Here is a 14,920-nt window from a genome sequence, read left to right as displayed (position 1 = left end):
GACACGGTTGGCAGATTTACTGAGACACTTGCAGGGTGCACATCCGAGCTAAAATAAAGCTGACATTGAATTTCAGCTTGTGTTTTCAGTTGTGTCACCTCCTTTTTGAAAAATGTTACTATGCAAACATTTATGTATGATTTCAGAATGTATGCGGCTTTGCTCCATCTTTTTGAAAGGGTGGGACAGTGGGAAAAGTGGGTTTATATGCTTTTGAACAATAGATCTGTTACACTTGTGTTCTAGGGAGCAAAATTCCAGTGTGATGATTCGATCCCATTCTTTGATATAGTAAGTCGCTATATGGAGAGAAAAAAAAAAAAAAGCATTGAAACAGAATAATCTCTTTGCTGTTCTAAATTATGTCTACTTGTGTGTGGAAAAATTGCACCAAGTATGTTTAATTACAGAAATGCCTTCTAGCATGATCTCATTCACATAAAGTGGTAACTCCGTGATTTTTTTAAGCAGTTGAATTCTGTGATGCAATGATCCTTTGTGTATTATATCATTGTGAACTGCAATAGCCCAACCCATTTCTGTTCATTCTTTAATGCTGTGTGCTGCCTCTTGCATTTTTCCTGGTGATAACATGTTCTTCTCTAGCCTAAATCCATACAGCTACGATGAGAGCTGTCTCAGCAGCAGTGAAGACCACATCCCGCTGGCTGCCTTGCCCTTGCTGGCTGTTTCATCCCCTCAATACCAGGATGCAGTTGCCATGGTGATCAGTAGAGCCAATCAAGTTTACAATGAATTTCTCAAATCTACAGATGGGGCTGGTTTTAATGGACAGGTAGGACTATTTTCTCTTACATCAAATTCCTTCGGAGCAAGGCTGTTTCTCTTTAAGCTGTTGTGTTCAGGGTTTTGAGTTATGAGAGTGGGACAACGCTGCAAATACGATGAATGAATGTTAGCATGGGATTACATATGCAGAATGCCTTCTCAGTTCCCAGCCTGAGAAAGACATTTCTGGAATCCTGTGCAGTATCTAACCTGGACTTACTCAGTTGGTAGAAGATACTATATCTTCTCCCACAAGCACTTTGACCCCTAACCTCTTACTAAGTATTGCTACAAGCTCTGGTAATGTATTAGAGCCATAGTTGTGTGGTCAGTGTGGTATGGTAAGCAGTGAACAAGCATGCCAAGCCAAGACAGTTAATAACCTGTGTTACTGAGTTCCTCACACACCTGCTATAGCTGATGGAAAAGTTGGGACATCACTGACTAAGAGCATAAGGAATCTGATATTAAAGTGTTGCTATTTCTTTTTTGCCTCCATCACAGTAGTAATAAAACAATCGACAGTAAAGAAACTTAGAAGGCAAATACTCAGTTGCCAACAGCGTTGCAGATTTCCTGTGTAACTTTGGGAAAGTCGTGTAATTTTTCTGGTGTGACCCACTCCCCAGGGAAGTCACCTGCAGACTTCTTCCAGCTGACAAGCCACAGTTATTGTTCCTGCTTGTCCATCTTTAGACTACAAAACTCAGTACTTTCCTGCTTCACATAGAATAAATATGATACTGCTACCCTGCATGAGTTACTGAAATTATTTTGTGATGGGGCCTTCTACAGAGATGGAAACATACACTTCCTTAAAGTACAGAGACCTCCAGACTTCACAAAAAGAAAAAAATATATAGTGTAATCTTTGAAGGAAAACGTGTCTTGTTACACAAATTCTTTTCCATAGCAGTAACAAGATTATGCTGTGGCATATCAGTATTTTTAGGCTAAAATTTGGTTTGAAGCCAGTTTTAATATCCATAGTGCTTTCATGCTTGAAGCATAAAAACAGCCCAGCTGCAGTGACAGAACATTATGAAAGGTGAGGTTATGTAAAGAAGAATTATACCAGTTACAGAAATAATTGTGAAAACAATTCTCTCTATAGAAATTGAGTGTTATGGGTTCTTTTTCTTTGACAAAGAAGTCCTCTTGGTGTGTTTTACAAACCAAATATATTAATATTTCATGTGGAAAGCTGCACGACCTCTGTATGCTCCACAGAAGTTTCGCCATCAACAATTATTGGCATTGATAGAATGGAAGTGACTTCTCTGTGCTGTCTACGGTGCTTTGCTTTCATCCTTAGGTAGAAATCTCAACTCTATCTCTGAATAAGTCCTGTACTTCTGAAATACATACCGTATAACCTGACCCCCACCCTATGTTTATCTTTCCTTTCATATTTTGGTCTCTTCTGTCTATTTATATTGCGAGTCCATTAGGTCAGAGATTGCCTTTTTGTTTTTTTACAGCATCTGGAACAAGTTAACACCATTACCTTAATGCCATTAATAATGAGGATTAGAAATCCTATGGGATGGGGAGGCGTTCAGTGGAATTGGCTTGTGAGGTACATTCTACTGTGTCAAAAAGTTACTCCAACTATTGAATTCCAATTTTAGTACTCAGTGTATTTTAATTCCCAGGCCCGTACTTCGAAGGTAGCTTGTACGTTTGTATTAAATGAAGTATTAAGCAGAGACATTCACTCTTGCTTCACATTTTAAAGTTCCGTTTCCTTGTCCTGACAGGGGAGTACTAATCTGGTTTTAATCTGTTGAGATCCTCTTCCCTGTATGACTCTGAAGAAAATGTTAAGTGGCTTGAAATCTTTGTCAGACAGGTTCCCCAGTGATCTGGACTTTTCAAGCTGCAGTCTGGCCGCAACCAGCTGGAAGAATCCTAGCCCATTTGGCAGAACTCCCAGCTGGTCAGAATAGTCCCTTGGGACAGGTATTCTTGGCTTAGGGCGTATGTCTGGACATAAAAGTGAGTGGGAGAAAGTGGCTACATGTTTTCAGCTGCAGTAGGAACCAAGGTGTAAAAAAAACAGGAACAAGGGTGTAAAGTAAGACAGCAACTATTCTGCAGTGCTGTGATGCTTTTTGTTTCTTTTAAAACACTTGCTACATGTCCCCCAAAAAACTTTTTATTTCCTCAGGTGTGTCTCATTGGTGACTGCATTGGAGGAATTTTGGGCTTTGATGCCATCTGCTATAGTTCTAATACAGCTGATGAGAGTCGGAACAGTAGCAGGAGAGGAAGCATCAGCAGCATCCAGGTGAAGAGAAAAATCCACACAACTGAGACCCTATAGATTCATTCCCTGGAGGAAATCAGCTCCATATAAAACAGAGAAAATTTAAGGATTTGGTAAATTGCCATGATAGCATGGGATTTTGCTCATATATCAAAAAATTGCTGTCTGAAAATTAGGTCTGCAGCTTCAGTTTTATGATATACAGTTCCTGGTTTTACCAAAATCTTTTATCTTTCTTTTAATATTTTTTTTATTTGTTCACATAGGGTCTGGAATTCCTTATGCTACTGCCTGGGGGTAGTCTAGCATTAAGTGTGTTCATGAATAAGTTTTAGTGGCTGGTGAAAGAATGCCTCCTTCCTGATAAGGAATGCAGGTCACCTGAGGATCTGTGAATGGACCACTGAGCATAACAGTGTCTATATGAGTATTTGGAAAGAAGGGAGGATTAATTCTAACAGTGATCCAGGGAAGATTTTATAATAGTAAAAGCACAATGTTTTAAAGTAATGCTAGCATGTGAGCTTCATTATTGTGTTCAACACTTAAGAAAGAAAATTGAAGTTCAACTAATCTTATGTACTTCAGACTCAAATGGATATGGAGAGGGAGTGTGGCGTATCAGAGCTGACACCGAGTGAGCTGCCCACGCTCCATTCTTTGATGGTTTTGTGACCCTGGCCAAATTGTTTCACCTCTTGACTTTTTAGTTAACCTCTCTCCTCAAAAATGGGCTCAGTGATAGCAGCTTGCTTGGTTCAGTGGAGGCCTATGTGTGATGGGAGTACCCATGAGCAAAGAGTCATCCTCTAATGTTTCCAGGAAGGAGAATTACTCACCATTAATAACACAGCTCTGGATTCTCAGCAGCCAGCCTTTGATAGCACCAGCACTGAGGACAGTGCATTGCAACCAGACTAAATGGAGAACTGGTCCTCCTGGATCCGATTCCTACAGTGGGGTTGATTGTACAAGGGCTGCTGGTGAACCTGAGAGTGAGGATCAGGCTTTAGGGAGTACAGGCTCTTTTGACTCCCCTGCTCTTATAGTTTCGACTTTCCCGTATTCCTCTCTTTCCTGATACCACAGAGCTCCTCTTCCTATTCCTCTCTCCATCTTTTCACTTTTCTCCTCCTGTCTTCATCTCTACTGCTCTATGCATTCAGAAGAACTAAGTATTCTTTTCCTTCCTTATCTTCTCTTTCTGTCCATTGTTCTCATCTTGCTCCTGTGAAACACATTCAGGAGGACTCTTTTTTTACTGTTTGGTTTTTTTTCCCCTTCCTTGCTGTCTCCAGTAGAAATGGATCTCATTGGAAGAGTTTGAGATGCAGAAATATAAGAGAGTTTTTTACTTTACCATTTCACAAATGTCAGGGGCATTTGCGAAATGAAACTAGCTGGAAATAAGGATGAGACTGAGGTACTCTCAACCATTGCATTTTATGTTCTGGTTATAAACCATGAAAATAGAGTAAATTAAGTTTATGTAGTTCCCTTCTTACTCTGTTTATTTCAAAGTGGTCTATAATAAGCTAGATTGGTGATACAGTGACCATTATGTTCCCTGGATAGTTCACAGTTTTGGGCGCTAGAGACTTCCTTTTGGGGAGAGAGGGCCTGTTAATTTAATGAGGCAATGTAAATAAGGAATTAGAATGGTACATTCTTCTGCTACCCCACATGAGTATTTGTTCGTTTGTGTGTTCTAGTTTGGTTTCTGTATTTTAGTTTCCAATACACACTAAATAATCAAGTCAGAATTATCCATTATAGGTAGTGACTTCTACAGTATAGGCAGAAATGTGAATGATTGCTGAGATCATGATGATTGTTGCATGTACATGCTTGTACAGGGCAGTATTTGAAAATTTACCTGCATGTTCAATAAAAGAATCTGCAGCAGAGCGAGTATCACTCTGCTCAGACCAGACTAGTAACTCTTGCTCATTAAAAATCAGTTACATTTGTAAATGTCAAAATACTTAACAAAGAAAGCCAGTAGTGTTGTCATCATCATCGTGTCACTCCTTGGGTTATTCATGGACAGAAGATTGTGGTGAATTTGGTCCATCATCAAGTGGGAGCCCAGTCCTATGTTAGCAATCACTGTACTTGGTTGGGAACACTGTGTCTTAGAAGAGAAAGGTGGTTCTTTTTTGTTGCAACAGCTAAAATAATTTAGAAGTAGACAACTCTTCATTCGGATGAATGGAGAAAGTTGACGATTTGCTTCACGTGGATCAAGGATAAATAAAAGCCATCTGTGGGTCACTGATGCAAATTGATACCATTTTACTGCAGATGAGATTTTAATTGTGGCATGTGGGGGAGTTGAAAGAACTTGTAGCAATGGAAAACAAGCTTTTTAACTGCTTAAAATGCAGCAAGTAGTCTCTATACTGGTCACCTCAACCTCTTCCAATGTGTTGCCTAATGTCTTTTTACTGGTTTAATATATTTTTCAGAACTATGTCTCACTCCCTGATCTGGCTAATATAAATGCCGTATTGACTCAGTGTCTTTTGCAGTATACAAGAAAGACTGTCTCATGACGGTGAACCTAAATGCTTAAACCAGTGAGATTAAAATCTGGACAGGTTCTTTGAATAGGTTTGAATTTGTTTTTTTTAACAAGAGGTTGTTGGGTTTTTTTAATGTATCAGACTGCTATGAATTTGAACGCTTTCTCTTCACCATGACGCCACAGTGTGCAGACTTTTTGACGTACTTGTAGCCTCTGATGTAATTTTCACTGTTCAGATGCAGAGAAGGCCCAGATGGTTTAGAGAAGCTAATTTCTCAGTGAGTTCTTCTCACCAATAACCTTCTGTCTCTGTGAAGGGGTTGGCAGGCTTACCTTATTGAATGGCTGTTCAGTAACATGCGTAAAATTAATGTGGTCCCAGTTCAGTCCCCAAGGGACTATCACATGAACAGATTGTTAATGAGATAAAAGCCAGCTCCAGGACTGACACTAACTATAGTTCCCAAATTCCCTGTTCTCAGGAATAAGACTAATTATTTGCTTGTCAGAGAAGCCAGGAGATCCTCTTGGCTGTTGAAGACTATAGGTGGAACAGTGTGGGAAGGTTAATCTCATAGATCCATACTGCTTCTGTCTTGTTTTCATTTTCCTGCCACTCATCTGCATAATTCTGGAGAACAGATTAGGTTCTTCAACATCTCTCTTTGACATGAAATCTCACCCCATGTGCACAGGGCTGGTAATGTTTTCCAGTACTGGGTGAGCTTATGGGAAATACCTGTCCTATGAACTTGTTTTTTCTGTAGCTTCAGGGAAATAGATTCCATTAGCATATTTTTCATTGTCTGCGTGACTTTGGCCAAGTCTCTTGATCTATCGTGCCTCGGTCCTCATCTGTAAACCTTGCACTTTTTCTCACATCCTCTGTTTTGTCTATCTGTTTTTTTCTTGCTGTTTGCAAGTTGCTTAAAAGTACTGAGCAAGATAAAGTCTATTTTTACTTGGGGCATTTGCTGTTGTGAATTGTGAAGAGTGTTCCAGTGACACTTCCAGTGTAATGCAGTGGCATAATGCTATGTCCAGCAAGACAGGGGCAGAGGGGAGTGGTGGGGAAAATGTAAATGAGCATGGGGAGAGAATTTTATGCGATAAGGAAAGAACAACTTTGAATCCTGCTGTCTTGTACAATGCCAGTTTCCCAGTGGGTTGTCCCTACAGTTGTCTCATAGAGATCTAGTCCCTTGTCCTTCTAAAACTACTTTTTTCTTCCCTCATTGAACTGTCTGTGGCATGTCTGCTTTGGAAGACCTGAGTTTTACCCATAGAAAAACAAGTTTAAAATGTGTTGATTTTGACCAAAAAAAATAAAGGCTTTCTTCTGCAGTGTAATAATAGCATGCCACGTTCTGTTAACTTGCTGTAGGTGATGGTTATTGTTCTAGAGTTTAACCAACAAAAAGCAGCTAGCATTCTGCTGTGTTATGCCCAGTTAATCGACATGCCCAATTGAAATGCTGGGTACGCGGGGTTAACCTTAATGACAGCAGTGCAGAAGAGGGAGCTCGATGCTTTTCCCACACAGTATTGTTCTGAGACTGTCAAACTCCTGCAAAATTTGACCTGTCTGAGATTGTCTTACGACACAAGAGGAAAACACACACTCTGCAAGGACAACCTGTTACTGAAGCTTAGAGGACAGAGGTGAATTGTTGCCAGCTTTCAGGGATGAACATATTAGCTTCCATTACTATAAAGTCTTCTCAGCTAGTTCTGTGGTGACACAAACTAGTTTTTAAATACTGTGGACAAACATGCATGTGACTAAAAGAAAAGTGTTTGGGGTTATGTTACTGTCAACTGTATGCCTTTCCAACAGCCAGCCTTCTTCCTGAGACCACCAGGAAATAAGAGACCTAAACAAAAATATTTAATTGTGTTGAGTTCCTTGCATCTGCTTTCTTGCTTCTGACACCTTCCAGGGTTCCCGTTTTTCTCAATAACATTGACAGGAATTCCTTTTTAAAAAGTAAGGGGAGCTGAGATGCTGACATATCTGCCATGTAATTTTAATGAAGGGAGCCTTAAAATGTCACCGGGGTTTTGATGAAACTCTGAGCCTTGACAGCACTGATATGGTTTTCAGAAGTCACTGATGGTATGATGTTAAAGAGCTTGACCTACAGCCTGTTTAAATCAATGGATCTGTCAGCGCATTTCATGGACTTCGATTCTCTCTAAACATTTCCTTTTAGCTATGCTTATGTTGATTCACCTCCATTTTACGTGCCACCATGAATATACTTATGCGCTCTAATAATTTTATTCATAGTAAAAATACCACATTGGAATTTTAGGCAAAGGTTGCAGAATATTTGTATCGTGCAAGTTATGATTTAAAGTCATAAATATGTTGCATTTTCATGGCAGTGTTGCTTGGGATCAAGCTAGAGATCAGAACTCATCACAACAGCTAAGATGTAAATAAATGCCTTTGCTGAATCATTTTTAGATAATCATGAGACATGAGCAGATAAAGAAATGTTGTTCACTTACGTTCTTGAGAATTTACCTGTAAAAACTTACTTTGTAAGAAACTCTGTCAGGAACACTTTGGTTATAGGAATTTTGGAGTTGAGAGGTCCCTGGTGTTCTGGGTAATAGAGTTGCTAAAAAGGGCTGATGTTATAACAGAGCTTCAGTGTAAGGTTGTGGGGCCAATCAAGCTACCTAGAGTCAGTGTCAGGCTGAAAAAAAGTTACTATTACATAAAAAAATACAAGTAGGGCATGTAGTTGGTTCTGGCTTGAACTCAACGGAAGCACATATTTTAGGTGGAGACTTTATTTTAGTTTTACATCACTTGAGCATAAAAAACGGTGGGGGCAGTCAGCTGCCAGCATACCGCAGGAGCCCTCACCTCCTGCCTGGCCCTGTGAAATAGTTCACTGCACTCATTAACAGCATCAATTACGAAAAGTGAGGCTTAGTTTTCACATTGGAGATGTATTAGTATTATGCCAAGCAAGGTCCTAAATCTTACACAACTTTCATATTAAAGTTGGCATGATGTTAATTTTGCTACGTTCCTGTGAAATGCAGAAGAGATTCCAACACGCATGTTAAGTTTTTTCATTGTGCCATCACAGGAATAATTGTCTGTGAACATGCTGGTCCTAAACTACTACTCTGCAAATTATTAAGATGCTAATGCTAGTTGTATCATATCATCCTGTGAATTCTAGCACTGCATTGTAAGAGTTAGCAGAATATGGATGAAAACCAATAATTACACAATTAGAAGGGGGTTAACTGTATCTGTTCTCTCAGTGTGCCTTGTTGATATTTGTGTTTTTGAAGTTTTGTTAAAATAGGTGTCAGGCATTTTCACACTGTCTCTTTTTTTTTTTTTTTGATCTGATAGAGGGAGATTTACACAGAATTGGATTACACAGTTATTAGAAAGAACCAAATCTTGTGTGTCTCCTGCACCCAGATCTCACATATGAATGGGGAGTTCAGTCCAATGGCATTTGTTTTGAAAAGCATCATTTGCATTTGCTACTGAGGGGGATGCAGGAATAGAAGTCTGGGGTAATAGTGAAATGTCAGGGAGGATGCTGGCGCAAGCTGCAGAAGCGCTGGAGGAAATGAGCAGTAAATAAATCTATTTCCTATTTTAAGGGGTACCTTAAAGACATGGTACCACTGGTCTCTTGCATCCTGCAGAAGTTCACATTCTTAAAAAGTCAGGTCCCACATCCATGGAACGTGATGAGCAAGATCATTAATATTGTAATGGGCATTTTGTGCACTCAGGTAAGACCCGTTCTGATTACTTTATGATATTTATAGTTCTCTGAGAATGATGAAGTCATGAGGGATAAAGCTTTTGTGTTAGTCCTCCTCCCTGCCTTAAAATTCCTGCTTCTCCTTCCAGCTTTTAGGCTATACATCTTACAGGGAAATTTAGTCTTCATCTCTTTCCTTATTTTCCACTGCAGAGAGAAAGTCTGACCCCTCCCACCCTTTCTTGGATAAAGTGAGATCAAATGTATAAATGCAGCCATTTCATATAAGCTCTGTCGTATTTTGGTCACTGTCTAAATCTTCCTTTTGCTCTGTTCATTCTCTGAAGGATAATCCCCTCTTAGCAGAGGACTCCAGTCTGGGTGGCAGCAAACGCCTGAGCAAAAGCAATATTGACATCTCGGGAATCATGGAGGATGAGAAGCCGTTGCCTAGGAAACAGAGCGACTCATCCACCTATGACTGTGATGCTATAACCCAACATCACGCTTTCCTGTCTAGGTAACTAGTGTTTGACGACTGAGTAAATGAAACAGGCTTGCCATGCAGCGGAGCCTGTCCGCACCAGAGCAACAGAATCACTTCTATTGTTTGGGGTGCGTTTCTAGAGGTTTGCTTAGAGTCCCAGGATATGCCTCAAAGGAAACCATAGGTATGTTGGGTCTGGTATGAACTTACTCACATGTGGAGAGTTTTTTACTTAATCTTCATTCAGTTGTAGAGTTTTGAATATGCAAAACTGAACGCAAGTAGTTCCACAAATCAAGATGGGATGGATGCTTTATAATTCTAAACTTCTGTTTTTCTTTCTAAAGATCTCTCTGACCTCACTTACAGGCTTTCTGTTATTCTGACAATAGTGAGATAATTGTTTTAGGTGGTGCCATTTGTCTATGAGCTATTCAGATCAGCTTCAAAACAACAACAAACCCCCCTGCATAAACATTTGGCTTAAATGAGGAGGAAGTTGGGGGAGGGATAGTTAACTTAATTAGCTTTCCTGGATCCTAAGAAACCTTTAAAACACAGATTTGATGGGAAGATAAGCATTCCCTTTGTCTCATTGTTTCTGCCTCTTCTAAGCTATTTGGGTTTTTTACTTATCTGAATTCTTTGTGCTTTTTTTTCCTCTATCCATCATCTTATTTCTTTTATTTCATTGGGAGTGATGCAGGGAGAAATCTTACTGTGTGTTGAAGTTTCAGTTCTGCTACAGTTGAGTATAGTGCAGACTTACTACTGTGCTTTACTTCAAGTCTGGCAATTTGGTTAGTAGCAGTTTAAAGTAATTTTATTTTCTTGCTTAGACTGAATGTTCTTTGCTTTGCTTTTGTTGACTGTTCTGCTTTTATTTTCAAACCGTTGGGTTTTCTGGATACTGACATGTTGTAAAGTGTCTTCCCTCTGAGGCAGAATGGTTGTTTTTCACTTGTCTATGACTGAAAACACGAGGATGTTTTTTTGTCAGTTGATTTTAGGTTCTTGTATAGAAGGAGTACTGTGTTACATTTAAAGCACAGTATTGGCTTGTATAAAGCACTTCAGACTTGGGGGATAATAGGATAATGAAAAGACAAAGATAACAGTTTTCTTCCAAGCCTTTTTTTCATTTCTTGTGTGTCTATGATTTTAAACTGAAAGGTTTACATGCAGCTGTACTTAAGCAAGCAGATAGAAAGGTGTTGTCTTCCATTCACATTTTGGACTCCTTAGTTGCTAAGTTATTGAGGAATAGTTGGACAAAAAAACCCCATCCTTACTAAGGTAAAAGGCGGGGGGGACAGACACAAATCAAACCAAACCACATCATCCTCTGACCCACCCTGTAGATAGAGAGCGATTCCAAGCCTTTGGTTCCCTGTTGGAGACTTGCCTAAGATTGTTAAGACTTTTTTCCCTGTGAGCTCATTTACTGCAATTTAGAGGTGGCATGTCAGTGTGAGTAGTGAGGTTACAAAGATCACTCTTTCACACAGAAATGTCCTTGTCCTACACACTGTGGTTGTGTTTGAGTGTCAGCTTGTGCTTTTTGTCTGAGAGCGTTTGGCTCTCAGAGTTACAGAGGTAGCTCCTAACTGCTGTGCCTGATGGTGGATTCAATTCTTGGCTTTCTTCATGTTTGTCCTAAAGGGGCCATGACCTTGGCCCCCAGGGTTTCAGTTAATAACATCGGGTTACAAGTTGAGAATGTCACTAGGTTCTCAGATTGAAAGAGGAGCCTGGTGTCTAGGCCTGATTTGGCACCAATCTTCAGGATTTCTGGATTCTGATCCATGCTTGGCCACTGATACAGATGTAGTGTACCGATAACTTGTGAGTGCTTCGGTTACAGCTCTGGTTGAAGTCAGCCTGGTCAGCATCTCTCAGTCAGGCCCTGCATGCTCTGGGGGCATGTTCTGCTCAGTCTCCTGACTGGGCAGCAGAAGTATATGCTACTTTTCTGCTTCTGAATGTAGTTATTTCATCTCCAACAGAACTAAATGAGGGGTGAGTCTTTTCTGTCTCAGTGAGGGATACGTGATCTGTATTTACCTCATGCACGTATGGCATACAAAGTAAAGGAAAGTGTGTAAATCACCTAAAAGATTAAAAGCTGTCTATAAGCATCACTAGTTTTAACCTGTAATAAATAGTTCAAAAGTAGTGAAATTCTAGTTCATAGCTTAAGGAACAGATTAGAACAATGCTTTTTATGTTCCCATGAAACATACTTTATAACTGTAACCTTATCATACCATTGCCCTACAACTTGAGTAGGTTAGAATTTGTAACAGAAGTTTCAGAATAAACTTACATACATCTGTACTGCTAAAAGGGAGCGGAGGGAAACTTCAATCTTCAGAGTCCTTGCATAACTTACCAGTAAGTATTCTGTAGAATAATTGTAGAAAACTCTTGCATGTTCGAGGTAGTAAATTTACTGAATAGCCGCACTTGAAATAATGATAAGTTGCTGCTACACTGCAATATCTATCTACAGTTTAAGGCATATTGCTTGGATCTCGATACAGATGCTAGAGCTTTCCAAGCAGCCTATTTTGGGAATGGATTTTTTCTCTGGATGCCCTCTTCGTTATTGTTGAATCAGTGCGTTTTCTTTGCTCAGCATCCACTCAAGTGTGTTGAAAGATGGTGCAGACTTTCCTCCTGTGAATTCCAGTCTCTCAGAAGTAAACCTGGGCCGATTTGAATTCGAGGTGTCTGATTTCTTCCTCTTCGGATCACCGCTTGGTTTGGTGCTGGCCATGAGGAGCACTGTTCTACCTGGCCTGGATGGTAAGCTCTTTCTGGGGTCAGAGTGCAGGCTGCTTAATGACCTTTGTAAACAAAGAGACTGATATAAAAGGAGGTAAATAAAGAAGCCTAGTTGAAGACTGTCTTTCGCTCTGCTGTTAATCATATATTCCATGTCATACAACATCAAGCTTACACCTCACTGAGGATCAGTCCTTAAAAAGATAACAAAAATAACATCTGTGCTTGGTTCGGTATTGCATCTTGTTCACGTCTGTCTTCATGGGTAAATTTAGCCCCAGGTGTGTTGGTTGCAAGCCATTTTTTCCTCTCTGGTAACAGCCTAGTGATCAGGCACATGCAGGATGTTTTTGTTTTATTTCTAAATGCATCTGGATTTTTTTGTTTTTTTCAATTACTGTATGAGCTTAACTTACTTTTCAAAATTCAGTGTGTGTTTTGCCTCTTTGCATTGTATGAGATTTGGATAGCACAGCATCTTCATAGGAAATTACACATTCATTTATCAGGTGAGGGAGAAAAATTAGTTGCAATAGTGAGAAGAGTTGAGGATTCCCAAGTTTTTTGTTCTCAATTTATAGACTTTGAGTAATGTATTTGACTGAGCTTTTAAAGTCACATTTGATTGCAGGAATAAAGTGGAATGTAATATAAACTGAAAATTCTTCTAACTGACATAATTAAAAAAATGACCAAAGCCATGTCTTTCAAGCCTTTAGAAATCTGATAGGATTTTTTTAGCAAGTTCCATGGACTTATGAGAGAGCATAATGAAACTTCCATTTTGCATTTCATTCCTCATATTTGCCATACTGAGTTTTATTCAAATTAAAAAAAAAAAACACACAAAAACAACCACCAACAAAAACAAAGCTCAGCTAAAAAAAATGGGAATTCATATATATTTTGATGGAAACTAAGGCCTTTTGCATCTGTGAAAGAGCTGTCAGGGAAACGAACAAGAATTGCATAGATGATGGCTGGCTTTGAAAACGGCACTGCAATTTGTTTTTCTGTCTTAGGAATTTCTTTACAAGATTAGCAGCACTTCCCTGTGAAGACAGTGGGGGTTTTGCTGGGGGGTTTGGGGCAGGGAATTGAGTTTCTGGGTTTTTTTGTTTCCTTGACAAGTGCCTTTTAATTCTCTTCTGTCAAATATTCTGTTGGTCCCTTAGTGCTTCCTTGACAGTTCTGGTTACCCTCCAGCACTCTCTTCTGTGCTTCTCCCACTGTCTCAGTTCTTATTTTCTAAAGTACTGATCATTTGTGTGTCTCTGCCAGATTCTTCCAGTCTCTGAGCTGGTTGTCCTTGGAAGAGGCTTGCTACCCTATGAAAATGCCAGTGCTTTTTAGAATTCCAAATTTATCATGAGCATTTAGTTACATCCACAGAGTGGCACTGTTCTACCTTAGGATGGCTGTAGTGGTAGGGTGTTTCGCTCTTGCTCTCTATGGGAACTAAGACTGCTAAATGCCACAGTAGTAGGAAGTAATCTGCTTTGGAACATGATGTGCTATATTCCTTTGCCAAGTCAGACGAGGGGTGTGAAAACAGCTGATAACTCAGAGAACATGCTTTCCTGTTGCCACTAAATATCTTAATTTGCCCTATGCTGACAACTTTCATAACCCTGCTGTTTGCATTCCCGGCTTGCTTTGTCCGCCTTCTGTGCATGTACAGAAGGCCGACGAGTACAGGAAAAGTTCCTGTACAAGAAGTATTAGAAGGTGCAGTTAGGCAAGTGATTTAGCTACATTAAGCACTTCCTTTACGTTTGACTCTGACAGTTAATCTGAAGCATGACAAGAAAGAAAGAATAAACCAATACACTACCCACTAGGGAAGGGAGCTCTAGTTTATTAGGGTAATACCCCATTTACTGCTCTACTTTATAAGCACTAGATCCCTAAATACACACATCAAAGTTATAGGCTTTCCAAAATATGGTTCTAATTATAATGCAGTGCAGTGCTTTACCTCACAGAATGTATTTCATGCTACGTGGGCTCTGCAAGAGAATTATACTTTCCTTGAAAAGAATTAATTTGTGCTGTGCTTAAATGCTCTCACACAGGTGACCTGTTTCCATTTTTTCTGGCAAATGGTGAGAACAAAATACAGCTTGAAGAAAGCTGTCAAAAGTAGTCTTGGAACTTTGCAGTCTTGCTGGTGTTTCTCTTCTGCTTCTCTTGTGATGCAATTAACTGGAATACATGGGAGAATTTACTCAGTTTTCATAGCGCGATAAACTCATGGGCGCGTTTTTTACCCTACTTGGAGAATATGTTAAGAAAAAAGGTTATTTGACAGT

The 14,920-nt window shown here is 39.7% G+C and overlaps 1 protein-coding gene across 1 annotated transcript in view; it reads left to right on the top strand.

Moving 5' to 3' along the window:
* PITPNM3 (PITPNM family member 3) overlaps window positions 1-14,920 on the top strand; it is a 93,797-nt gene that overhangs the window by 59,006 nt on the left and 19,871 nt on the right. Inside the window, exons 6-9 of the mRNA XM_009881438.1 lie at window positions 607-796; window positions 2,960-3,079; window positions 9,682-9,854; window positions 12,460-12,629. Of these exons, the coding sequence (XP_009879740.1) occupies window positions 607-796; window positions 2,960-3,079; window positions 9,682-9,854; window positions 12,460-12,629 (653 nt within the window). The remainder of the gene's footprint in view (window positions 1-606; window positions 797-2,959; window positions 3,080-9,681; window positions 9,855-12,459; window positions 12,630-14,920) is intronic.

The sequence above is a fragment of the Charadrius vociferus genome, unplaced genomic scaffold (genome assembly GCF_000708025.1).
Source record: "Charadrius vociferus isolate BGI_N301 unplaced genomic scaffold, ASM70802v2 scaffold323, whole genome shotgun sequence".
Classification (NCBI taxonomy): Eukaryota; Metazoa; Chordata; class Aves; order Charadriiformes; family Charadriidae; genus Charadrius; species Charadrius vociferus.
The sequence above is the reverse complement of the archived record's forward strand: the minus strand, read 5'-3'. Positions and strand labels throughout refer to the sequence as shown.